Genomic DNA, 26101 nt, shown 5'->3' with positions numbered 1-26101 from the left:
TGTAGCAGGAAACAGCAACTTAGGGTGTAGATCAATTAGAAATGCACCTAGTGCTGCTTCTATGGAAACCGCTCCATAGTGACAGTCTTTACAAGCCGGGGTTCTGCAGCAGCTGCAGCAGATTTGATGCTGTGTTCCGTTATTTAGATCAAGGGTGGGTTCACAGGTACTGGATTGCAGTGAATTCCACTGCGGCTGCCGGTACTGTCAGTTTGAATGGGTTTACATACTCGCAGCAGATTTTTTCATTCCACTGCGAGTATGTAAACCCCATCCCCCTTAACCCGCCGTTGCCTGGTGAATACTTTACCAGGCTATATTCACACTACGTAAGTTCCGCAGAAATCACAGAAGTGGCCGTGATTTCTGTGGTACTTACGTAGTGCTGCAGGCTGAGAGAATCCCGGCCGGAGTGTATACCATATCCCTATTCCCTCAACCCTAGCGGCACTGCGAGAAACTGACATGTCACTCAATAGCGGCCGCCGAAAAACCTGTCAGCTCACACAATGGAGCCTGCGGCTCCAGGCCGCACCCACTATTGTGTGCAGTGGGAAGTTCTGATGCACGGATGCGCCCGCATCAGAACTCAGCGGCGCTAAAGATCATCTGGACGGTTCTGCAGTACAGCCAATCAGTGCGCTGTCCCACCGCACCCACTGATGAGCCGCAGAAGCAGGCCGGAGTGCGGACTGGTAAATTATTTAATGGGCCACAGCGGGTAAAGTTGGATGAGGCTTTACATACTTGCAGCAGAATGAAAAAATCCGCTGTGAGTATGTAAACCCATTCAAACTGACAGTACCAGCAGTCACAGTGGATTTTGATGCGGAATTTGATGCGGTACATGTGAATCAACCCTAAGACCCAGACACCTTGATTATTTTGCATGAGACATAGCTTTATTTTTAAACCCATTTTATGTATATTTTATGACTCTACAAACCCTTTTCCTTCTTCATACACATCTAGTCCTCCAGTATGCAGAATCATGTTATCATGCACTGCTATCCTGTGTCTGGGCATATAATATTGTCACATCTCTACGAGGAGGAAGCACTGCAGCCAATAATACCGAGCTAGCATTTAGCTTTTCAGAGAGAGATTTGTTGGTTTGCTCCTTGGCCCTTGTGTTCACATAAGAGCGCTACTAACAGGAACACAACCCTTTTATCTTAGCAAGAAACTCTCATAGTCAGGAAGGGTCTTGTTTCAAAGCAAACCGGAGAAGTTGCCTATTGCAAATAATCATTATTTGCAAGTTTAGGTAAGAACCCTTAAAGTAGGGGTAGGGAATCTTGGCTCTCCAGCTGTTGCAAAACTACAACTCCCATCATGCCTGGACAGCCAAAGATTTAGCTTTGGCTGTCCAGGCATGATGGGAGTTGTTGTTTTGCAACAGCTGGAGAGCCAAGGTTCCCTACCCCTGCTTTAAGGCTTTTGGTTGTTTTCTTCCATGCTAGTTACTCTTCTTCTCTCCTCGTGTGTGTGTATATAATATATATATATATATATATATATATATATATATATATATATATATATATATACTTTTACATCTGTCATCTCTCTTCTGGTGTATATATACTTTCTATGGTTTATATAGCAGTTGCAAACACAAGCACATCCTATTCCGCTGTGTAATGGCGCTCAATTGCACTTCACTGTAGAACCTGTAAGTTGCTTGCAAGAGTTAATGTAGAATTTACTATGTGCCTCTGGGATTTCGTGTCTCGTGTGTATTTTTCCCTTTTATATTAATCTCCTTTAGTTCCAGTCTTGTGTCTCGTCATATTGGAAACGGGATGTTTAGTAGATCGGAATAATCCATACAAACACAGTGGAAGAAATTTTTGTTGGCATTAATAGATAATAGCAGACCAAGAGGTGGCATAGGCGTAGTGATAGGAAGCTACTGATTTCTCAGGTATAACTTACTTAAAGGGATTATCCAGCATTAGGAAAACATGGCCACTTTTTATCCAGAGACAGCACCACTCTAGTCTCCAGTTTGGGTGCAGATTTTGTAACTCCGTTCCATTGAAGTGAATGGAGCTTAATTGCAAACCACAGCTGAACTGGAGGCAAGAGATGAGTTGTTTCTGGAAGAAAGTGGCCATGTTTTCTAACTCTGGAAAACTCCTTTAACTTAGGTCTAACTTACCTAAGCATTGATACTTACATTTCAGAGAAGGGTACTACCATAATTCAGAGGCAACATGCCTTCTGTCTTGAGGGTATGTTGCCTTAAAGGGGTTATCCAGCGAAAATATTTTTCTTTCAAATCAACTGGTTTCAGAAAGTTATATAGATTTATAATTTACTTCTATTTAAAAATCTCTGGACAGTTCCTGACATGGACAGAGGTGGCAGCAGAGAGCACTGTGTCAGTATGGGAAGACTGAAGATTTTTAAATAGAAGTTAATTACAAATCTATATAACTTTCGGAAACTAGTTGATTTGAAGAAAAAAAAAAGATTTTTGCTGGAGTACCCCTTGAAGAGCAAACATAAAGGAAGTCATGAAAAAGAGAAGAGAGAAAAGATAAGTTGATCAAGGCAAAGACAGGGATATAGTGAAGAAATGCCTCACCCTGTCCCGGATGTCGTGGCTACAGCGATTGCGTCAGGAATGGTAGAGTGTGAGTGGATGCCACCGGTGTGAAGGGGGCTTAAAGGGGTACTCCAGCTTCTTTCAAATCAACTGGTTTCAGAATATTATATAGATTTGTAAATGAATTCTGTTAAAAAAATCTCCAGTCTTCCAGTACTTATCAGTTGCTGCCTGTCCTACAGAACCTGATGTATTCTTTCCAGTCTGACACAGTGCTCTCGGTTCACCTCTGTCTGAGCAAGAGCTAATCCCCATAGAAGTCCTCTCCTGCTCTGGACAGTTCCTTTTACAGACAGAGGTGGCAGCAGAGAGCACTGTGTCAGACTTTAAAAAAATACACCACTTCTTGCAGTAAATTAAAAATCTATATAACTTTCTGAAATCAATTCATTTGGGGGAGGAAAAAAAAAAGATCTTCACAGGAGTACCCCTTTAAGAGGAAATGCTTCTGTACCTGGAAGATGATATTATGACCAACGGTACCATGTGTTTGTGTATTTTGTGGCTTCCTTGGGGAGAAGATGACAGTAATTTTTTCGTATGTTGAATGTGGGTAATGTCCTCAAACCATCCCTCCAAAGACGGAGGCTGAGTAGACCTCCAGTGCCTTGATAGAAAGATTTTTCTTTTTTTGCTGGAGTTGCCCTTTAAAGGACAAAAGTGCTTTCTTTGTATTAGTTTTAGTCCTGTTGCTTCACAGACTGTAGGTCGTAGTGAGTGCATATATCTCTAAGACAGGGATGGGGAACCTTCGGCCCTACAGCTGTTGCAAAACTACAACCCCCATCATGCCTTTACAGCCGAAGGCTGTCCAGGCATGATGGGAATTGTAGTTTTGCAACAGCTGGAGGGCCGAAGGTTCCCCGTGCCTTCTTTAAAACATGATCATGTATGCCCTATAGCTTTTTTTCTTGTCTTTTGTGCTAAACGTGTCTCTGTCTCTTCTGTCTTCTCCAAAAGACCCTGCTTTGCTACCTATGAATTGTCCGGCTGCCATTCACAATCTGACAGTCAATCCAAACTGTATATCACTGCATGCCAGTACCACCAGCACCAGGTCGTGTGGTTAAGGGGGGCCTCTATCTGCCCCTGGTTGTTCTATCTCCTTGTCCTCACTAATTCCTGCGTGTTCCCATCCAGTGAATGCTCTGCAAGTGGAGTGGCGTGAGGGGAGGTGCGGCGCTGCTTTTTATCACCAGAAAAGGCCGTACCTTGTACGAGGGTTTAATCTACGAGTCCCGTCGGAGAGCCAGGAGTTCCTAGAGGTGACACATGGTTTTCCTTGCTCTGCACACTGTTACAATGCACTGACAAATTCAGCACCTGTGATGCCGCAATTGCCTGCATGAGCAAGCATGTTCAAAGTATAACAAGTGACTTTTCAGAATAAGCTGTTTTATGTATGCACATGAAAGAATTGCTGTCTATTTAACCATTATATGACTTGTATCCTGCATTCAGGGCCGGCTTCAGGTTTTTTTCGGGCCCTCGGGCTCAGCGGGCCCCTCATCCTTCTACTATGTACCCATCATCCACACACTATGCACAATCACTTCAGACACCACTAACATTCACAAACACACATTATTGACACAGACACTGACTGACACAGACACTGACAGACTAACACACTAAGGGGCCTATTCCATGGAGCGATAACGAGCCGAACCGGCCCGATTTGGCCGATTATCGCTCCGTGTAATAGAGACAGCGATCAATAATAGTTTATTTAGGTTCAAACCTAAAAGCATCGCGCACCACCCGCGCATCGCTGCGTGTAATAGCGATGCATGGCAGGCAACCGACGATTCCACAAGCACCATACTTTACCTAAACATTTTGCAGGTCTTCTCCTGCGCTCCTTCTTCCTCCCGTTCCCGCGCGCAGCAGCCTGTCTGAGTTGACAGACTGCTCAGCCAATCACTGGCCGCTCCGAAGCTGCTGCACATGGGACCAGGAGGAAGAAGGAGCGCAGGAGAAGACCTGCAAAATGTTTAGGTATTGTGTTTAAACAAGGGCTGCAAGGACATCAGTAACGATGTCCCTGCAGCCCTCGCTAAACCATTATCGGGCTGTGTAATAGGCTCAGAAAACGAGCGCCGATCTAGCAGATCAGTGCTTGTTTACATTATTGATCGGGCCTCCATCGGTCCGTGGAATAGGACCCCTTAGGGTCATGTGATCAGGTCCTTCACGCCTCTCTCTCACTGTGCAGATCCTGCTCCGTCTCCTGTGCCTTCTGATGTTCAGCCCCTCACCCTGCACTACAGCGAGCAGGCTGAACATTAGAACACCGGGCCGCTCTCCCTCCCTGGACCCCTAAAGGCGCTGTGGGCCCTGGGACTGTGCTGACGCTAGACTTGCCTGCATTTATCAGCAGTTTTCTCTAACAGTCTTCTCTGAACTTAGTAAGTAGTGACTGGATGATATAATGTCTCATGCAGTTCTCAAAAAGAGGACATGCTGCTTCTCACACTCTTTGAGAAGCAGCAGCAGAGGACATTATAGAGCAGTCCCAATCAGTGTTACTGTGAATCCAGTGCTAAAGTGTGATAGAATATGTGGTAGAAGCGGTAGCATTGTAACTGGATTTGCACCTGCTACCTCCTCTTGTCTATGGACTTCTCTGGAGCGCAGCTGATCTGTGAAAAAGATGATAATCTGACCTCATCTTTGCTTCTTAAAGGAGTAGTTCACACACACACACACACACAAATATATATATATATATATATATATATTTTTTATTTTTTATTTTTTTTTGTAATTCTTCTATTACAAAATCTCCTGTTTTCCAGTACTTATCAGCTGCTGTATGGTGCAGGAGGTGGTGTATTCTCTCCAGTCTGACACAGTGCTCTTTGCTGCCACCTCTGTCCGTGTCAGGAACTGTCCAGAGCAGCAGCAAATCCCCATAGAAAACCTCTCCTGCTCTCCAGACTGGAAAGAATACACCACTTCCTGCAGGACATACATCAGCTAATAAGTACTGGAAGACTTGAGATTTTTTTTTTATAGAATTAAATTACAAATTTCTGGCACCAGTTGATTTGAAAGAATTTTTTTTTGTGAACTACTCGTTTAAGATTTTACCAATGCACTGAGTGTAGGCGCTCAGTGAATGCAGTAAGGTGAGGAGGAAAGTGAGTGAGATAAACGGAGACCTTTTCTACCAGCAGATATATAAAAAGTATTTCAGAAGCACTTGCGCTATTGATCTATGGGAAAAAGATTGAAATTGCAGTTACTTATTAAATCCTCTAGGATTTACTGCCATGTTACAAGAGACAATATGTCACCTTCGCATCATTTATGGCATCGCTGTTAATACGGCCATGTTTTATAGCATGTTTTATTACCATCCTGATGTAGAAAGGGGCCTACAAATTGTGTATCTTACTATAACGGCAGATACCATATAAAAAGGCCTACCTATTCTGTGGCAGGAAAACATGGTAATTAACTTGCTGTCTACATCGATATGCAATATGATTGGTATATTCATGCAGCTGTAAAGAGGCGGACAAGATTGTGTAAATTCTAAACCCAATCCGGAAAATGGAGGTGCCAATGTGAAATTATTAGGCACACTGACTCCTGACATAAAATGTCCAAAAGTAGGTGGACATTATGTGTAATAGGCCTGGGGGAGATTTATCCAACATGGGGGGCGATTTATCAAACATAGTGTAAAGTGAAACTGGCTCAGTTGCCCCTAGCAACCAATCAGATTCCACCTTTCATTTTCCAAAGAGTCTGTGAGGAATGAAAGGTGGAATCTGATTAGTTGCTAGGGGCAACTGAGCCAGTTTCACTTTACACCATGGTTGATAAATCTCCCCCATGGTGTACAGTAAAACTGGCTCAGTTGCCCCTAGCAACCAATCAGATTCCACTTTTCATTCCTCACAGACTCTTTGGAAAATGAAAGGTGGAATCTGATTGGTTGCTAGGGGCAACTGAGCCAGTTTCACTTTACACCATGTTTGATAAATTTCCCCCTTTACAACGCTATCAGGCATACTGTCCACCTACTTTTGGACCACCATATATAATTAGTATTTTTTTAGAGGGAATCTGTCATGAGTTGTCTAGGGAATATTTCTTTTACACGGCTGGAGTTAAAACAAAAACATTAACTCGAGTACCCCAATTTCCCAGGTGCTGCCGTTCCCACAGAGCCTTGTTCTGCCATGCAGCACTGCCTGGTCTTTGGTCCGACACAAGGAAGTGCCTTTTCGGCCAAACAGTTATTTGATCTGGCTCATCCTACTGTCTAGACCAGGGTTAGGGAACCTTGGCCCTCCAGCCGTTGCAAAACTACAACTCTTAGCATGCCTGGAACATGTAGTTTCGCAACAGCTGGAGGGCCAAGGTTCCCTACCCCTGATTTAGACTGAGACTGCAGTGGGACTAGGCGTAGAGGATTGGCTCTGTGAGTATATGTTTTTATATACCTACCCTAAAGCCCCCCTCTAGTAACACTGATTATTGGTAGCAAGGAAACATAGGTATATGTGATAAATGGGTGTTCTCAGTTTGGGGGGGTGGGGGGTCCCTACACTACTGTCTGACATGTAATCAGTGCTTACAATACCAGACTGAAGACACAACCCTTTGACAAGCGAAATGGTACCGCCCAGTTGCCAATTTATTCAGGAATGTTTAGCATGAGGATCAAAGGAACTGAGTCATGAACAATTAAGGGGATAAAACTGAATATAATGATTTATCACTTACATTGTTCTGTGCAGCTAATCCATAGATATTCTCCTGAATACCATGGACAATAAGTTGTCCTCTCCATTAAGTGCGTGAGCTCAGTAGTCCTCAATATTCATGAGAAGCAGAAAACTCCGCCCACAAGTTGCTGATTGGCAGTTATCTATCCATGGTGTATACAAGCAGTCAACTGTCAATCAGCAGCTGGGGGAGGGGTGTGGCAAGAATCCTGTTCTCCTGCATATTAGAAGAACAGCTAAACAGAATGATGTAAGTAATACACCGATCTGTTCAGCATTTTGTCACTAGTCCGAAGACATTTTTTGATCACCTATCCTACTTGTATTCCTATGCAGGACACCCATTGATCCCACTTTCACATACTCCCCTAAAGCGGACCATAAACTTCTGAGGCAGCAACCAGCAGAGCTATAGCCTCTGACTTTTAAAGGGGTTATCCAGTGCTACAAAAACATGGCCACTTTCTTTCAGAGACAACATGACTCTTGTCTCCAGTTCAGGTGCGGTTTGCAATTAGCTCCATTCATTTCAATGGGACTAAGCAGCAAAAACCCACCCCAAGCTGGAGACAAGAGCGGTGCTGTCTCTGGAAGAAAGTGGCCATGTTTTTGTAGTGCTGGATAACCCCTTTAAAGTGCACTCAGCACCTTTAGGTTGCAAGTTGCATCTTTTAGTCTTTACTGCCCCCTTCCTCCTTTACTTGCCAGCAGCCCGCAGCTACCTAGTCTTGTGGTGTGGTAATGCCAGCAGTAGGTAGCATCACAGTTTAATGCTGCCACCTACTGGACACAAAAATTGTTACCTCAAAGGAGAGAGAATCTGCAGTGTTGGGGGCCCTTGGCCTTTAGGCCCATGTGCAGCTAAATAAGCTGCATAGGCAATATTCCCACCACTGCAAGCATTTCTGTTTTCATTGGTAACCAGCAGAATTGTCAATGTAGCATGTAGGCTATGTCGGCCAGCTGTCAGACGAACACCTGTTCAGCCCATAGCAGTCTCTCCTGATCTCCCCATACAGAATGCTCCGTCAAGCTGAGGTTCATATAGTGGGGTAAGATTGGGCCCGTAAATTCTATATGCCTGATCCCTCTATTCCTCTGACACCATCTGGTGTGGAAAATCTTGAGGCAACCACACAATTCAGATAGTTCTGCTAAAATCGAGCTGGGAGGTTAAGCCAGCCCCGGGATTTCTTCATCTCTCATCCATTCCTTTTTCCTACAACCATTTTAGGGATTGTAGGAGTGTTATGGTGAACATAAAATGATAAGATATAAGGCCGGTGGCACACATACGAGTTTTGAAAAAAGCTGCCGTTTTTATGCTTTTTTGAGCCAAAGCCAGAAGTGGGTTCAGAGAGAATGGAGAACATAAAGATAGGATTGTTGCTTCCTGCTGGACCTTTATTGGGTTAAAGGGGAACTATCAGCAGGTAAGACCAATCTAACCTGCAGATATGTCCCTATTGCACAGGAGACACAGAGAAGAAAGGTACTGTATGTCTCTTATCTTCATCCTTGGCGCTGTTCCTGCAGTTAGTAGTTTGCTCCATGGTGCAGTGATACCATTAGGAGCACTGGCCGCCCCTATAGCGCAGATCCGGCACAGATTTACAAAAAAAATGCATTACACCCGCCTAACAAATACCGAAAAGAAATAAGGTAATCTATGGGCACATCATACACACAGCCTGGACATGATGTAAGAAGAACCTCATGCACATGGCAGAATTGTGGCTCCATTTTGTATAGAACCAAAGTAGAAAACTGACAAAATTGCATGATCTCTCTACAAATGTGCAAACTTCCTCTCATTTCATAAAATGGAGTTCAATAAAAGTTCATTCTCGGCACTCACCATCATGCTTCATAAATTTTACATTAAGAAATATACAACAGGACACGACAACAGGACGTTTCGGCGTCAAGCCTTCCTCAACTGTCAAGACATCCTGTTGTCATTCTAGAATAAAATTTATGAAGCATGATGGTGAGTGCCAAGAATGAACTTTTATAATACTATTGAAATTTTTTCTTACTACGAGCACCACCCTAGACACAAGAGTGCTGTTTAAAAGACTCTTACAAAATGTAGTTCTGAATCAATGAGATTTAGATGGTTACAGATCTCCTGGCTTGATCTAGAAATCGTGGAGGGGGGGGGGGGGGTTACAATTTTTTTTTTTTTTTTTTTTTAATGACAGTAATGCTGTAACTAGAGATGAGCGAACCTGGAGCATGCTCGAGTCTATCCGAACCCGGTCGTTCGGCATTGGATTAGCGGTGCCTGCTGAAGTTGGATAAAGCCCTAAGGCTATGTGGAAAACATGGATATAGTCATTGGCTGTATCCATGTTTTCCAAACAACCTTAGAGCTTTATCCAACTTCAGCAGCCCCCGCTAATCAAATGCCGAACGATTGGGTTCGGATGGACTCGAGCATGCTCGAGGTTCGCTCATCTCTAGCTGTAACATATTTTAAAGGAGAAGTCCGGGGGGTCCACTGTCCTTCGCTCTGGTTCCCGGTCCCTTGGCCGCTTCCTGGTCTGAGCAGGGACTGTGTTGTGACGTGTCAGGCCCACTCAGCCAGTCAGAGACTGTAGGGGAGTTGCGCGTTGGGCGCCAACTGGCTGAGTAGGCCTAAAACATCACGACACAGTCCCTGCTCAGACCAGGAAGCGGCAGAGGGATCGGGAACCGGGGCAGAGGGATCGGGAACCGGAGCAGAGGACAGCGGACCCCATCGCTGCAGCCGGGGAGGTAGGTGCATGTTGTTATGTTTAGCCACCTCCTCCCCGGCTCTTTTGGGAATAAAAAAGAAAAAGGCCGACTCCAGACTTCTCCTTTTAATATGATATTTTGATTAAGGTTTTTTGGATGTTTGGTTGATAGGGAGGGGGTCTACCCACATTGGCCCACAGTATACCTGAATGGTGTACATGAAGGAATGTGGTTAGATATTTTCTGAGGCGTTAAGTATCTATAGACATTACCCTTGCTCTAATACAATATTTCTTTTGACTCCTTTGAATGACGGATTAGTTGAGCTTAATGTGGGGTTTTCCTGTAAAGAGTTTTGTTTGTTTGAGGTATGTTTTTTATATTTGATATTAAAAATAATAAAAAATAAAAAAATATATGATATTTTGATTATGTATTTTATTGCATGCAAAAGCAGGCAGCAAAGGTTTGTACAGCTTTTTGGCATGATGCTATCTTGGCCTGTTTTCAGATTGTGTTCTCCTTTATAGAATCATAACTGTATTCACCTAAACTGGAAGTATATCTGAGCATGTGCTGACACAGAGAGTGGGAACAGCTCCTGGGAGAGTCGTCTTTGTGACATATTGCGCTGTGCTTTCTCATGTACTACTTCTATAAGGTTTATCGTATAGTAAAGAAAGACTACTGTCAGTTTAGAACAGGGATGGGGAACCTTCGGCCCTCCAGCGGTTGCAAAACGACAATTCCCATCATGCCTGGGTTGTCCAGGCATGGTGGGAATTGTAGTTTTGCAACCGCTGGAGGGCCGAAGGTTCCGCATCCCTGGTTTAGAGGTAATAATAAGCTCTAAATCGAGAAATGAATGGCACATCTGTTACCTGCGCTATGACTTTCAGTGCCGGCTTTCTAGCATGCTTTATGATCACTAAGAAATTGCTGTTGAGCGGCGAGGCAGGCTGCCCTTGGATGCTGCTTATCTTTGCATTTTGCCTAATATTAGTATTTTGGGTTCTAGTAAAAATAAAAAATAAATTTATATATATATATATATATATATATATATATATATATATATATATATATATACAATTTACAGTATAATACACCTGTTGATTTGGGACAAGCGAACCTTTCCCCGCTCTTTTCCGCCTCCTCTTCTCCCTCTCTCTCTCTCTTTGCGTTATCTCCCCCCTTATTTATTTTTCTCTCTCTCTCCCCCCCACCTGACGTGTTCTCTTTGTATCCTGGGAGATTCTCTCCACGCTGAGGTTTCCATAGAAATTCACCTTGTTGATGTTGGCTCTCAATGAGTAGGTGGAAGGAGGGGGAGATCGGGAGTTGAGCACCACCTGTTATAAAACTGTATGTGATGGAAAAGTGCAGCGCATGTTGCGCTCCCCCCTTTTTTTGTTGCATAGCATGAACTGCCTTTCTGTCTTTTCCTGGCACATTACATTGCAGAGCACTATATGCATTCCTCTCTCTCCCTAACAGAGCAACGCGTGTGTGTTGAGTTGGGAAGATCTGCAGCAGACCAGAGGAACGGCCAAAAGTTTGGGCAATTCTGGGGTAGTGGTATGTGCACTGGGTTCCATGATCCGTATTTGAAGTGCATTGTTCTGTGTCTGTGCCATTTGTCTTCTGTGCCCACCAATCCATCCAGCACCAAGGCTACTTTCTGCCATACTACTTTGTCTTAGTATTATTTTACACGGGGGCTACGATAGCTTAGAGCATGGATAGGGAACCTTGGCTCTCCAGCTGTGGCAAAACTACAACTCCCATCATGCCTGGACAGCCAAAGCTAAAGCTTTGGCTGTCCAGGCATGATGGGAGTTGTAGTTTTGCCACAGCAGGAGAGCCAAGGTTCCCTACCCCTGCCTTTGAGTGTATTCATATGTGGTTTAGTTCTAAAGTTCAAAAATCACGGAAGCATATTTACATTTTTATTGAATTACATTCATTTGCAATAAAATCTGCATTGTAGTTTAGGAAACCAAAGTGGAGGCATTAAATCTACGTCCATAATCATCAAAAAGTACTTGCTGTCATGTGTTTCAGCGCACTATATAATGGATGAAATAATGTCTTGGATTGAGCGTGTTATTCCTCCTAGTGACATGGGACCATCTGCTTTTATCCCTTTTAAATGACACTAGAATCGAACCGCATATTTATACACCAATCAGTCGTAAGATTAAAGGGGAACTATCGGTAGATTACACGAATCTGACCTGATATGTCCTTATTGCACAGGAGACGCCGAGGAGGAAGCTTTGTCTCTTACCTTCATCCTCGGCCCCGTTCCAATGGAATTAGTTTTGTGCTCCTTGGTCTGGTGAGACCGTTAGGAGCACTGGTCGCCTCCATAGCGCCGATCTATCATCATAATTAAGCGTGACGGGGAGGGGGAAGGCTATGGTGGCGGACAGTGCTTCTAACAGTCTCACCAGACCATGGAGCACTAAAGTAGCTCCATCGGAATGGGGCCGAGGATGAAGGTAAGTTATTGAAATTTGTAATTTACTTCTATTTAAAATTCTGAAGTCTTCCTATACTTATCTGCCGCTGTATGTCCTGCAGGAAGTGGTGTATTCTTTCCAGTCTGACACATTGCTCTCTGCTGCCACCTTTGTCCGAGACAGGAACTGTCCAGAGCAGGAGAGGTTTTCTATGGGGATTTGCTGCTGCTCTGGACAGTTCCTGACATGGACAGAGGTGGCAGCAGAGAGTACTGTGTCAAACCAGAAAAAGAATACCCCACTTCCTGTAGGATTCACAGCAGCTGATAAGTACTGGGAGACTTGAGATTTTTTTTAATAGAAGTAATTTACAAATGAATTTTATTTTGTGAAACCAGTTGATTTAAAAGAAAAAAAAATTTCTGGAGTACCCCTTTAATCCTACAGCAGGACCGTTCCAGCCTCTAAACCAGAGAAAAGTGGGGCGTCAGGACTTAATTGGTGAGATGGGGTAGGTATCCGGGGCTCTAGCGAGGGAGTTGGGCCCAGGGCAGAGGTGTGTGCAAACAGTAGTCATATAGGTGCTGTGCTGTGCTGGGGTATGATTTACAAGATACACAACTATAGATGGCATGTGGAGGTAAGGGGATTACTGACTGGGTTTGCAGTGTGTTATTTGAGTAAAAAGGACAGAAACAGCAGCGTGTAATCTGTGCTGATGCTAGGATGAGAGGAATGCCTCCACTGTTAATGGAGAGTGCGGATGATCTAGAGACTCACATATTGCAGGTATACGTCTCAGGCTCTCATGGTTTTTCCCACTTCCTGTGTTCTGTCTTGCTTGGAGACAGATTTCCCTGCATGACAGGCAGTGGACAGCAGATTGCAGAAAGGAGCCACCTAGTGGCCTAGAATTTAGTGCTGTATTTTGAGGGTAAGAAGTCATTTTTGGTAAACAAATTCATTAAAGGGTGTGTCCAGCGAAAATCGTTTTCTTTCAAATCAACTGGTGTCAGAAAGTTATAAAGATTAGTAATTTACTTCTATTAAAAAATCTCAAGTCTTGCAGTACTGATCAGCTGCTGTATGTCATGCAGGAAATGTTTTATTTTCAGTCTGACACAGTGCTCTCTGCTGACCTCTCTGGCCGAGACAGGAACTGTCCAGAGCAGGAGAGGTTTTCTATAGGGATTCATAGAAAACCGAGACAGAGTTCCTGTCTCGGCCAGAGATGTCATCAGAGAGCAGTGTGTCAGACTGAAAATAGAAGACAACGAGTAGCCGACATGAACAATGTCGACTGATCGTTGCTGTCGTTTGTCTTTCAACATGTTCAAAGACAAACAACTAATGTAGCAGCGATCTGCTGCTGTTGTTGCTCCGTGCAATAGAAGTGGCAGCAGCAGACCGCTGCTATCTGCTATGAGCTGCCCGGACAATGAAGCGATCACCCGGGCAGCCCCCCCACAGCTCCTCGTGCCCCCCCCCCTGCACTCGCACGCTCGCTGCCAGCACATGTTATAGCGCCAGCAGCGAGCGGGAAGCGAGGAGCAAGCGAGCACTGACATCGCTTATTTGCTCCTCTCCATGTAATAGGGGCTTAATATAATAAGGAGGGAAATACTAAAAGGGCAGACTAGATGGACCAGGGGGGCTTTTACTGCTGACAAGCTTCTATATTTGTATGTAATTGAAAACCTGAGGGTGCGGATGCAGTGTTCAGGTCTTACCCAATTCTGAAGCACATTGGGGGAATTACTGAAGATAAGCCAATTACATAAGAACCCAGTTTGTACATAGTCTAAAGTTGAGTCCAAGTTTGTAAAGATTTGGGGGTCCTAGATAGATACCCCAGGAATAGAGTCTCTGTACTTCTAAAGAAATATTTTTAGTGGGTTGGTCCACTGTGCCACTCGGTGAGGCTGCGCCATCGAGTTACTTATCCGTCCTGAACTGTTGGTTTATTATTTATGAAATCTTGGGTGAATCCTTTTATAATTGTTTGCAGGAAAGGCTTTCTACTAATTTTTTTTTTGGACTGCCGCATTAGTATATGACACTTGGGGGGGAGTGGCTTAGAAGAGGTGGGTGGGGGGGAGTGGCTTAGAAGAGGTGGGTGGTGGGAAGAGGGAGGGGAGTGGCTTAGAAGAGGTGGGTGGTGGGGAGGGGAGTGGCTTAGAAGAGGTTGGTGGTGGGGAGGGGGAGTGGCTTAGAGGTGGGTGGTGGGAAGGGAGAGTGGCTTAGAAGAGGTGGGTGGTGGTGGGATAGAGGGAGGGGAGTGGCTTAGAAGAGGTGGGTGGTGGTGGGGGGAACGGGGAGGGGAGTGACTTAGAAGAGGTGGTTGGTGGGAAGGGGGAGGGGTTCTTAGTCATGCATTTGTCTATTGTGATTTTCTCTTTTTTCCTCACTGGGCAAAAGTTTAAATAATTTTTTTTTCTTTTTTTGCTCAGCTTCTCCTCTGTTCATAAATCAGCTTAAATGATCGTTCAGGAGAGTAGCTGGACACTAAGCCAATTGGACAGGTCTGACAGATTTCATTCTAAATTATTTTGAGCGAACTTCATGAAAGTGTCTTGGTTTTGCAACTTCTCAGAGTCCAAATACTGGGCATCTAACTCCCTGTGTTTGGAGTAGTTGGATGCTGCCCAAGGAAGTCCCGGAAAACCTGGGAATCCTTGTTTTTCATGCAGCCCTCAGGCTTCCTCCACCTTCTCCAGAGACATGGGGTTAAAGGGGTTATCCGGGTAACAAAAACAATATTCCCAATGCCACCCTATGTCTAATATACATGTATAACCTTCTTGCACCCTTTCCCTGTTTTTTTCTCATATTTACCCGCTCTGGATGTCTAAAATCATCTTTTTTGTGTCCTCTCTGACATGTGATCCCCTCTCTGGGGGCCGCGTCAGCTGTCTATTGACTTGGTAACCCGACCATCTGAAGAGTCATCTGCCTCATTTTTATGCACCAGATCACTGCTAGAGAATGTTCTATCTCTGCTTGCTGTCAGTGAATGCAGGCATATGTACCTGTCTTAGTGTCATATCTCTGTATTTTTGTAAGTTTTATGGATGTTCTTAAGAGTCTGGATGGAACTACAATGTTTTCATTCACAGTCAGCAAGCAGAGATCTAAACCTACACTACACCCCCCACCCCTGGTAAACAGGTGCCCGTTATGCAGTACATAGCTACACCATGTGCACGTCAGCTCTGCTACATCATCAGCTAGTATAGAATACATACTGGGGTAATGTGTTGACAAATCTGTGAAAAAAAAACGTCCTGTGTTTACTCTACAATAATAATGACAGCAGTGGGCAGGAAAGAAAGCTAAGGGGGCGAGTACGTAAACCGACCAATCAGGGAGATGCATGATGGGAAATGTAGTTTCCTGGTTGGCGCCATCTTGGATATAGATCGGCTTTTAGAAAAACTTGTAACTCAGGAATGGCAGCAGCTAGAAAGACAGGAGACGGCTCAAAATACTCAGGGGGACTTAGGGAGCATTACATTTTTTAGCTTTTAGGTGGAAAACCCCTTTAAATTCGGGTACAGAGAAGTTGCCGAACCCAGACACTTACATGAAGTACGCTCAACACTAATTCTGAACCTGAGCAGCTCGCACTATGTAGAAAATCCATACAGGCTAGAGGTAGAGCTACAGCTGGGGAGGCAGTCCTCACAGAGGTCACTCTAAGCTGCACAGTCCTTTCCCCGGCTGTACCAATCTCTGGTTTAAGAACATTATTATTTTTTTTACTTTTTTTAATGTTCTGCAGAGTTTAAGTGACATATGAAGAGTAAACTATCTTTGCATGGACTTTCACAGATGGTGAGGCCCACTAACACTTCACCATCTTACTATGTCACAGTGTCACGCTGCTACTATTTTACACCATTTGTAAATTACTTCTATCAAAAAATGTAAAGCCTGCCAGTACTTATCATCTGCTGTATGTCCTGCAGGAAGTGGGGAATTCTTTCCAGTCTGACACAGTGCTCTCTGCTGCCACCTCTGTCCAGAGCAGGAGAGGTTTTCTATGAGGATTTGTTACTGCTCTGGAAAGTTCCTGACATGGACAGAGGTGGCAGCAGAGAGGACTTTGTCACACTATAAAGAATACATCACTTCCTGCAGGATATACAGCAGCTGATAAGTAACTGGAAAAGTGTACCTGTCATCCTATAAAAACTTTTGACATGTCACAGGTCTGAGTGTTCACACCCGTACCGATCAGGAGTGTTAGTTTATTAGATGCGCATCCATTTTCTTGCTTTGTTCATTGCTCTGTGGTGTAAGTGGAGTTTCATGGTGTGTTTTTGTTTCATTTATATGGTTTATTTCTCACCATTCAAGGTCTGTTTAATGCAGGGATGGGGAACCTCTGGCCCTTCAGCTGGTACAGAACAGACATGATGGGAGTTGTAGTTTTACAACAGCTGGAGGGCCGAACATTTCCCATCCCTTATTTAATGGATTGATGAAGCAAAGGACATTACATTTCTTCATACCTTGATATGGCCCCTCAACCTGCGGGCACAATGATAAGTGGTGCCACATGTGTTTCTTCATAAGCCATATGTGAGATCCTAGGAAGGAAGAAACTGACTCTCTAGTGCCACCTGTTGGAGGTAGCTTCTATGTATAAATCAATATTTGACCCATAAAAGAGCCTAAAAAATGACAAGGAATAATTTTGGATTTTGGTTTAGTCGGTCCCTAGCCAAGTTTCAGTACTTTTTTTATTAGTTGGATATTGATTTATAGGCTAGCCATCTACAGTAGGTGGCACTAGAGAGTCAGCTGTCTGGCAAAAATCTTTCTCTTACAAATCATCATGTTTCAGAAAGTTATAGAATTTGGGATTTACTTCTATTTAAAAAAAAATAAAAAATCTCCAGTCTTCCAATACTTATCAGCTGCTGTATGCCCTGCAGGAAGTGGTGCATTCTTTCCAGTCTGACACAGTGCTCTCTGCTGCCACTGCTGTCCATGCCAGGAACTGTCCAGAGAAGCCGCAAATCCTCATAGAAAACCATTCCCGCCATGGACAAAGGTGGCAGCAGAGAGCACTGTGTCGACTGAAAAAAAAAACGCACCACTTTCTGCAGGACATACAGCAGCTGATAAGTACTGGAAGACTTGAGATTTCTAAGTAGAAGTAAATAATAAATCTATATAGCTATTTAAGCCAGAGTACCCCTTTAATTCTGAAGCCCTAATTAGCATTTTTTTTTCTTAGAAGCATTGCCTGGTCCATATTACTTACTGTGCCACCTCAGATTCTCCTCAAGGAGGCACTTTACCCCCTCAGATCATACACTGTTTCACAGGAAACCTGAACTATAGATACAATAGTATTGTATTATGTTTATAAAGTAGACCAGCATCACTGCTCTGCTCTACTAGCATGTCTGTGACAAATAAGTGGACATAGAATATGTGACACATAGGGGGGAGATTTATCAAGGGCTTTGCTCCTATTTTTAGGCGAATATTTGGATTTTTTTGCCCAGTTTTATGAACCAGTATATGACGGGTGAATATTTGTTAGATGCAACTTTTTGTAAAAAAATCTGTCTGCTTTGAGTATTCACCAAAAGACTTGCACTACGTTTTTTTTCATCCATTTTTGGAAAAAAAAAAAAAAAAGATGGAAAAGCGGATGGAAAAAGAAATGCATTTGAATCCATTGACTTCCATTATAAAAGAAAATGGATCAAACCGCGTCCGTTTTTTTTAATGTACACAAAAACGTAGCTGACCTTATTTTTTGTACATTAAAAAAAAAGGATGGGTTTTGATACTTTTTTTTATAATGGAAAACGGATCAAAACGGTTGCACACAAATGCATGCGTTGAAAAGCGGATGAAAAGAAAAACGGATTGCAATGACGTAGTGTGAACCCAGCCTAATCTGGGATTTGCACCTAATCTATCATTTGCGAATTTTTAAAAAGTGGCACAAACTGGTGCAGGCTTATGTCTGGTCAGTACCAAATTATATATATATATATATATATATATATATATATATATATATATATATATATATAATATATTACAATATATATATAATTTAATATATTTATATATATATATATATATATATATATATATATAAAATTTATTTTTATTATTTTACTTTTTGCTACTTTTTTTTAAACTTTTTACTTAGATGCATTCACTATGGCAGGGCTACATTATATATTATATTATATATCACACAATTTAGACTCCTTAGTAAATGTCCCCCATAGACTTTCACCCTCTGAAATAGTTCCGAACTGCAACATTTTTTTTTAAATTTCCAGTTAAGAGAGACGTTCTAAGTAGATGAAGAGCTGTCCCCTGTGGTGAGCGGTGGAAGCCTGGCTCCCGTGCCCTGCGGGGCCTGTAAGGCAGGAGACTGATTGCTGTATCCATAGACTTCTAATAGAGCTGTAATGAATGGAGACAGTGGGCTGATGGGGGGGATTGTGTTTATGACTTCCCCAGAAACAATGCTCGGGAAACATGCCCTCCTTTCAGCTCTAAGCGCTTTTTATTTTTTAAAAGCTGCATTTGTTAAGGATGGGTCACGTGGCCGAACTTGGAGGATGTGTTTTTCCATGTACACAGTCTTCAGGAGAGCGGAATCTTTGCCCTTGTGACTGACTGGGAGTGAAGTGAAGAAATAACAATCCTCTTGTGTTATTTGACAAATGCCCCAGTGTTACCCCCGTAACTCTATTCTATCACTATGGCAGTGAACCTGGAGGAGCAGACGCTACCTGTAAGCGACGGCCGCGCGGCTGCCCATATTCCATGAGTGTTTTATTCTGTTACTCGGCCGTGTAACCTTCTCTCTGTCTCTTGGAGGTCTCCGTCATTACACGCTAACGTGGTTTCTTTTGTACTAGTTACATGTTGAAGATACTGGTGAGATGTTACCCAAGTCTCGTCGAGCCCTCACTATTCATGAGATCACAGCCCTCGCTCGCTCCTCTCTGCACGGTGAGTTCATTTTTATACACTTTTCTGTTTTTATTATATAATGATGCTTATTGTTATCTGATTTCTGCAATAAGGCACCTGTCAGACTCCCTAGACTGTAAAGGTCTGACTAACCCTATCTCTTCTTACCTCTGTGATAGATATATATATATATATATATATATATATATATATATATATATATTTATTATTAATTTGTTTATTTTATTTACTTATCCATTTTTCCTTTAAAAAAAAAAAATCCCTTTAATTATTTTTTTTTTTAATTATTATATATATGACCAAGCATTGCACAATTCACTTTGAAGTGGTATATATTGTACACCCCAGTAACTGTGTTTAACATGCTTGGAAGGAAGACACATTAGTGACCTAAAGGGGCATTTACATCTCAACTAACTGTTAAAGGGGTAGTTCACCAAAAAAAAAAATCTTAAAATCTTTCAAACCAGATTGTGCCAGAAAGTAACAGAGATTTGTTATTTTCTTTTATTTAAAAAAAAATCTTAAGTTTTCCAGTACTTATCAGCTGCTGTATGTCCTGCGGAAGGTGGTGTATTCTTTCCAGTCTGACACAGCGCTCTCTGCTGCCACCTCTGTCCGCGTCAGGAACTGTCCAAAGAAGGAGAGGTTTTCTATGAGGATTTGCTGCTGCTCTGGACAGTTCCTGATATGGACAGAGGTGGCAGCAGAGAGCGCTGTGTCAGACTGGAAAGAATACCCCACTTTCTGCAAGACATGCAGCAGCTGATATGCATTGGAACTGTCCAGAGCAGTAGCAGATCCCCCATAGAAAGCTACACTGGAAATAATACCACTTCCTGCAGGACATCCAACAGCTGATAAGTACTGGAAGACTTTGGAAGATTTTTTTTAATAGAAGTAAATTACAAATCTATGGCACCAGTATATTTGAAAGAAACTTGTTTTGGTGAACAAACCCTTTAAACTTGCAGGTCTTTTCCAATTAAATATTGTGTAAATTTACGGACCATCTTTCCCTCCCATTGTTGACAGCTCATTGTTACCAAGCAGCTCTTTACTCATTTCTATATTATACAGTGTACATATGCACAATAATATCTTTATACATCTGCATTAGAGCTATATACACACTAGCCAGACCTGTGCTTTTAGAGCAGAGTGGTGGTTGGGCATTGCTCTGTATGTAAAAAAAAAATGAATACACATAGGTATAAATGGCTGTAAACAAACACTATGATATGTGTGCGTATAATTAGACTAAGACACCTGGGTCCTCTGCCTTCTCTCCCTGTACCAGGAATCTCGCAGGTGGTAAAGGATCATGTGACCAAGCCTACAGCAATGGCTCAGGGACGCGTCGCTCATCTCATTGAATGGAAAGGTTGGAGCAAGCCCAGTGACAACCCTGCCGCTTTGGAGACTCACTTTAACTCTTACTCACATTTAAGTGAAGGAGAGCAGGAGGCCAGGTTTGCCGCAGGTGAGAGAGACTTAAAAGCAATTCATGGAATTTTTGGAATATTTCACTCACTCTCCCTAATTCCTTGTGCTCTCTCATTGTTTTCTACACTTTACACTGCTTTTACTGCTCTTGTCTGATTCTGCGCGGTACCGCCATCTCTCCAAATGCTTCTTCTCCTCTACTGCCTAAAACCTCCATTACTAATGTGATGTCGTTCTCCTGGTCTTTTCCTCACCGCGGCTGCACCATGACGCTTTCCCTTTGCTTTTGCTCCGATATCCTATCGCTGGTTTTATTTCTTGCATTCGTGCTTTGTTAACCATGTGACACTGCTGTCTCTTCTGCTCTGTGCCTGTTCTCTGTGCTTCTCCCTCTTTTCCTTCTGCCTCCACTTTTCCTCTGTGCTACCAGGAGTAGCGGAGCAGTTTGCTATAGCAGAAGCTAAACTCCGCGCTTGGTCGTCCGTCGATGGCGAAGATTCCACAGACGATTCTTATGACGAGGATCTGCAAACTTCTATGGAACATTCCCAACCTGCAGGTCAGTCTTTGCATTTGGTTGTAATCAGCATTTTAGACACTGTGGGGAAATTCTTAAAGGGGAACTAAACTAAACTAAATCTGACAGACCTGTGGCTGCATGCTCCAGGGCCGGCGTAGATTTACACCGTGCCTCTTCCCCGCCTTTCCGTGCCCCCTTTCCACGCATTAGGCGAGCAAGGCATACGGCAGGGAAAAGGAGCAAAAAAATCAGCGCCTTTTCCCTGGTGTACACCAGGTATGTTAGTAATAAATTCCCCCCACTGTTCCTAAATTTAAGCCTGCAGGAATAAGATGTGTCAGAATATTAAAGGGGTTATCCATGCTTAGAAGAACATGGCCAAATTCTTCCAGAAACAGCACTTCTCCTGTCCTCAGTTTGTGTGTGGGTTTGCAGCTCAGTTACATTGAAGTGAATGGAGCTAAATTGTAATACCACACACAAGCGAAGGACAGGGGTGGCGCTGTTTTTGCTAGAAAGTAGCTGTGCTTTTTCTAATCCCAGATAACCTCTTTAAGGTGCACTACTTATACACATGTATGGCTCTAAGAGGGAACCCACAAAAACATATTTTAAAAACAAACATATTTCTTTACGACAGGAAAGGCTGCCATTTGCTTGAACTCTTGATCAGGATGTGCAGGATGTCTGACTCAGTTAACACTGGCTATTACCATGGCTGGTCACAGAAAGGGGTAATTGGTATATAAAGAGAAGGAGGAGGGGAGCTTTACACCCCAAAGGGCTTTGCAGACATCATGGATTTCAGTAAAGTGATTACACTACATGGAATTTTTTTCTATCAGTCACTATGGAGATGCTAATTCTGCATAGGAGCTATAGAATCCAAACAATTCCATATTCATATTCATATTCCATTTTAGATTGATTGAGACAGTAAGAAAAATATAGGTGTAAAGATGGCTATAGCCTTACTGACTATCCCTATGTCCATCATAAGCAGCATGTCTGGTGTCTTTTTATGACACTGTCACCCCCTATTTGCATTTTGACGGCTCTCCACAGGTGTAAAGGGTTAATGTTGCAGCTTTCATTACTTATTTTATATCACACCTCATGGTGCTTGTTCTGGTAAAAAGTAGTTTTTATCACCTGTGGATTGATATGTGGGCGGGGCCTCACAGTCTTTGTGCCACATTGCTCCGCCCCTAGCACCACTTAGCCCCCATACGTGACGTAATCGCCGTATAGGCTCCGCCCCCTCAGCAGCCAATGGAAGGGCCAGCCTAAAGCTCTAGGCCCAACCCACCCAGATTGTCCCACACCAATGGCCGCCGAGGGGGCGGGGGCCTATGAGGTGATGACGTCACGGATGGGGTGGGGCTAAGTGGCACTAGGGACGGAGCGATGTGGCACAAAGGCCGCGAGGCCCCGCCCACATATACCAATCCACAGGTGATAAAAACGACTTTTTACCAGAACAAGCACCATGAGGTGTGATATAAAATAAGTAATGAAAGCTGTAACATTAACCCTTTACACCTGTGGAGAGCAGTCAAAATGTAAATAGGGGGTGACAGTGTCACTTTAAGCTTTTGCTAGACTCTGACCTTTCTCTCTATAACTAATCTCTTGTACACTCTTGTTCCCTGCACCTCAGATATATTGCCAGAATTTGTCACTTCCTTCCTGTTAAAACCTCTAAACCTGGCCCACCCCAGGCCGGCCCTCTCTATTGATTATCATTAGAGGTAGTGGACTGTCCCACACATCTTTGTTCTTTTAACATTCCAAAACTCACACGTTCCATACTCCACACTTCTCCATCTCCATGTCCAAGACTTTCCTTGTGCTGCACCACTTCTCTGGAATATGGTACCTGAAGCTTTTCCTGAGGTCTTATTCACAAGTTCCATAAATTTGCCCATAAATGCAGATCCGGAAATTACAGACAAATGTAGGCCCCATTCATTTCTAGTTTTACAGATCTGCAATCTGTTTGGCAAAAAAAAATAGGACATGTCCTAATGCGGACTGTATTTGCAGAACAATTAGCCAATAGAAGTTTATGGAATTCGCATCCCATTTTTTGAACCTGCCAACAACAAATAATTTTAAATTCTCTCATTGTCAATCCAACATAAATCTTTGAACATGTTGTGTACCATACCGATGCTTTATTGGAACATGTTATATGTTGGGTTATCCTGAACGCCTGTGTTCCTGTACTGTCTCTGTCCATGTCAGGAACTGTCCAGAGCAGGAGAGGTTTTCTGTGGGGATTTGCTGCTGCTCTGGACAGTTCTTGACATGGACAGAGGTGGCAGCAGAGAGCACTGTGTCAGACTGGAGAGAACAGCACTTCATGCAGGACATACAGCAGCTGATTTTTAAATAGAAGTAATTGACTAATCAGTATACCTTTCTGAAACCAGTTGATTTGAAAGAAAAAAAAAAGTTAACTGGATAACCTCTTTACACCTAGACGACCCAGGATGTAAATCTATGTCCTGGCATCACAAGGGGCACGGCGTGGCGACCCCACTCTGAACCGCCGCGATCTCGGGTGCTACATGCAGCCCAGGACCGCAGCTATTAGCGGGCATGGTCCGATCACTGTGCCCGCTAATTAGGCAATTAGATGCAGCTGTCAAAATTGACAGCTGCATCTAAATGCTTGATTTCCCCCTTCATTGGTGGTGTCACTAGTAAGTACTGTCCAGTGTCTTTAAAGACGCCACTCTCCTTTTGAGCCAGTGGTAGCTAGTGATGGTAATATTGGTTGGTATTGGTTTGGTATTGGTTTGTGCTCTTATATAAACCTTTGTTATTGATGGACTATAGCCTCCATTTAGGAACCGCATTGTGAAATGGTGCGGACTTTGTTAAAGATGTATAAATAAACCTTATGGAGGAGATTTATAAAACATTGGGGCAGTTGTCCAAAGCAACCAATCAGATTGCTGCTTTTATTTTTATAAAGGCCTCTGTAAAATGAAATATGATTGGTTGCCATGGGCAACTGCTCCACTGTTCCTTTGCCCAATGTTTGATAAATCTCCCCCTATAATAATAATAAATATTATTACTACTTATCTGTTGGTGTATGTCATTTATTTTGTATTTTCCCTCGGTAGATTTCCTGAGTCCTGTCCAGAAGGATTTGGTGTCTTCGCGTATATGCTGCTGCGACAGCGACTCTTCGCGCACCCTGTCTCCTGAAACTCTTTGCTCAAGTCTCTGCAGCTTAGATGAGGAACAGCTGCTCTTGGGGTCTCCAGCCCAAATTGTGCAAGAGTCCTTACTCATAAAACCACAGTCAGGTCTAGGTCCGTACGATCGTCTCCAAGATCTGGAATGTGAGGACTCTTCATATTCCATGTCCTTCTCCGAGTCCTGTTTAAGTCCAAGCGAAGACGAGCTGATTTCTTTCCCAACACTAAGTCGAGGGTCTGGGATGCTCACCTTGCGTAGGAAGGGCTCGGATGTGGTGTCTTCTGGTGTAGTATCACTAGATGAAGATGAGGAGGACCAACCCTAACTTACCATCAAACTGCCACTGCCACCCTCTCACTTTCCCAGTCTCCCTTTTTTTTCTGAATTATGGTATCACTTAATTTCAGAGAATCATGGACTAATCAGAGGGCATTAACTCATGAAGCCATTACATTTTTTGTCCAGGTGTTTAATTTAGTTATTGGTTTATTAATTTCAACCATTTTCTTAAGATTTTTTTTTTCTTTTTTAATTTATGAATTTTTTGGAATTTTCTTTTCTTTCTTTTTTTTTTATAATTTATATTACCACAATTAATTGCCTGTTTGTTCTATTTTGCATGATCCTGCCCTAGGGCAGCGGTTCAGTGGAGGGCCTGTTGTCTGCATGTGTTGCACCCCACTTTATACCACCTTCAGCCTGATTTATGTGTCGGTGGTGAATTCTGGATTCGGACCAGTGGCAGCACGGCTTGTCCCCGTCATCTCCTGGATCTACTCGCAATTCTGTGGTTCTCTCTGCACCGCAGAATCCAGGCTCCAGATGTGAGGAACATGTGGGTATGTTATGGATTCTGTGACATTAGTGCAGCCTCAGGACTGGACATGGACTTGTGGAGCTCCGGTGACACTGTGGGGACCCTCCTCCCTGTGGGCTCTGTGGGCGCATGCGTTGTGCAGGGGAGACCCTTCTTTTCTAGCATTTTGTACGTGTCTGTTTGCTGCTCTTGGAAGGTCTTGTGCGGTAACATCAAAAGTTTGTAACTCATTTTCCTGCGTCTATGAAAATATATGACCGGCTGTGTATATATAAATATATAAAAAGCAAACAATGGCAATTGTTTATGTTTTTATTTAATCGATGTCTCCTGAATATGTCATTTTCAAAATTGTCAAAATCATGTATAACAATGTCTTGGTTCACCTAAAGCGAATATACCATCATCAGGTAGGCTGGGCCCCCAGTGGGTGGAAACCCCAGCCCCTCTGTGACATGGCTTCATTAGAATTTGTGAAGCCGCATCACAGAGGGGGTTTCCTCCCATTGGGGGCCCAGCCCACCTCCAGTGCCTTAGCCCGGGACGGTGCCCGGTAACAGACCGGTGCCGCGTGTGGGA

General features: G+C 43.3%; 1 protein-coding gene across 5 annotated transcripts in view; it reads left to right on the top strand.

Moving 5' to 3' along the window:
* The window catches only part of FAM131A (family with sequence similarity 131 member A), a 50311-nt gene extending 24535 nt beyond the window's left edge, over positions 1-25776 (top strand). For 2 of the 5 annotated variants that reach the window (XM_069973458.1, XM_069973459.1), the window contains exons 2-5: positions 19448-19541; positions 20824-21006; positions 21400-21528; positions 24627-25776. In XM_069973458.1, the coding sequence (XP_069829559.1) occupies positions 19472-19541; positions 20824-21006; positions 21400-21528; positions 24627-25030 (786 nt within the window). In that variant the 5' untranslated portion in view covers positions 19448-19471 and the 3' untranslated portion in view covers positions 25031-25776. Of the gene's footprint in view, positions 1-7589; positions 7607-11574; positions 11656-19262; positions 19321-19447; positions 19542-20823; positions 21007-21399; positions 21529-24626 lie in introns of those variants that run through there. The other 3 variants (XM_069973461.1, XM_069973462.1, XM_069973457.1) reach the window with 3 other exon arrangements.
* The last annotated feature ends 325 nt before the right edge of the window (positions 25777-26101 follow it).

This window comes from Dendropsophus ebraccatus, chromosome 6 (genome assembly GCF_027789765.1).
Source record: "Dendropsophus ebraccatus isolate aDenEbr1 chromosome 6, aDenEbr1.pat, whole genome shotgun sequence".
In the NCBI taxonomy this organism is placed as follows: Eukaryota; Metazoa; Chordata; class Amphibia; order Anura; family Hylidae; genus Dendropsophus; species Dendropsophus ebraccatus.
This window is presented reverse-complemented; position numbering and strand designations above follow the sequence as displayed.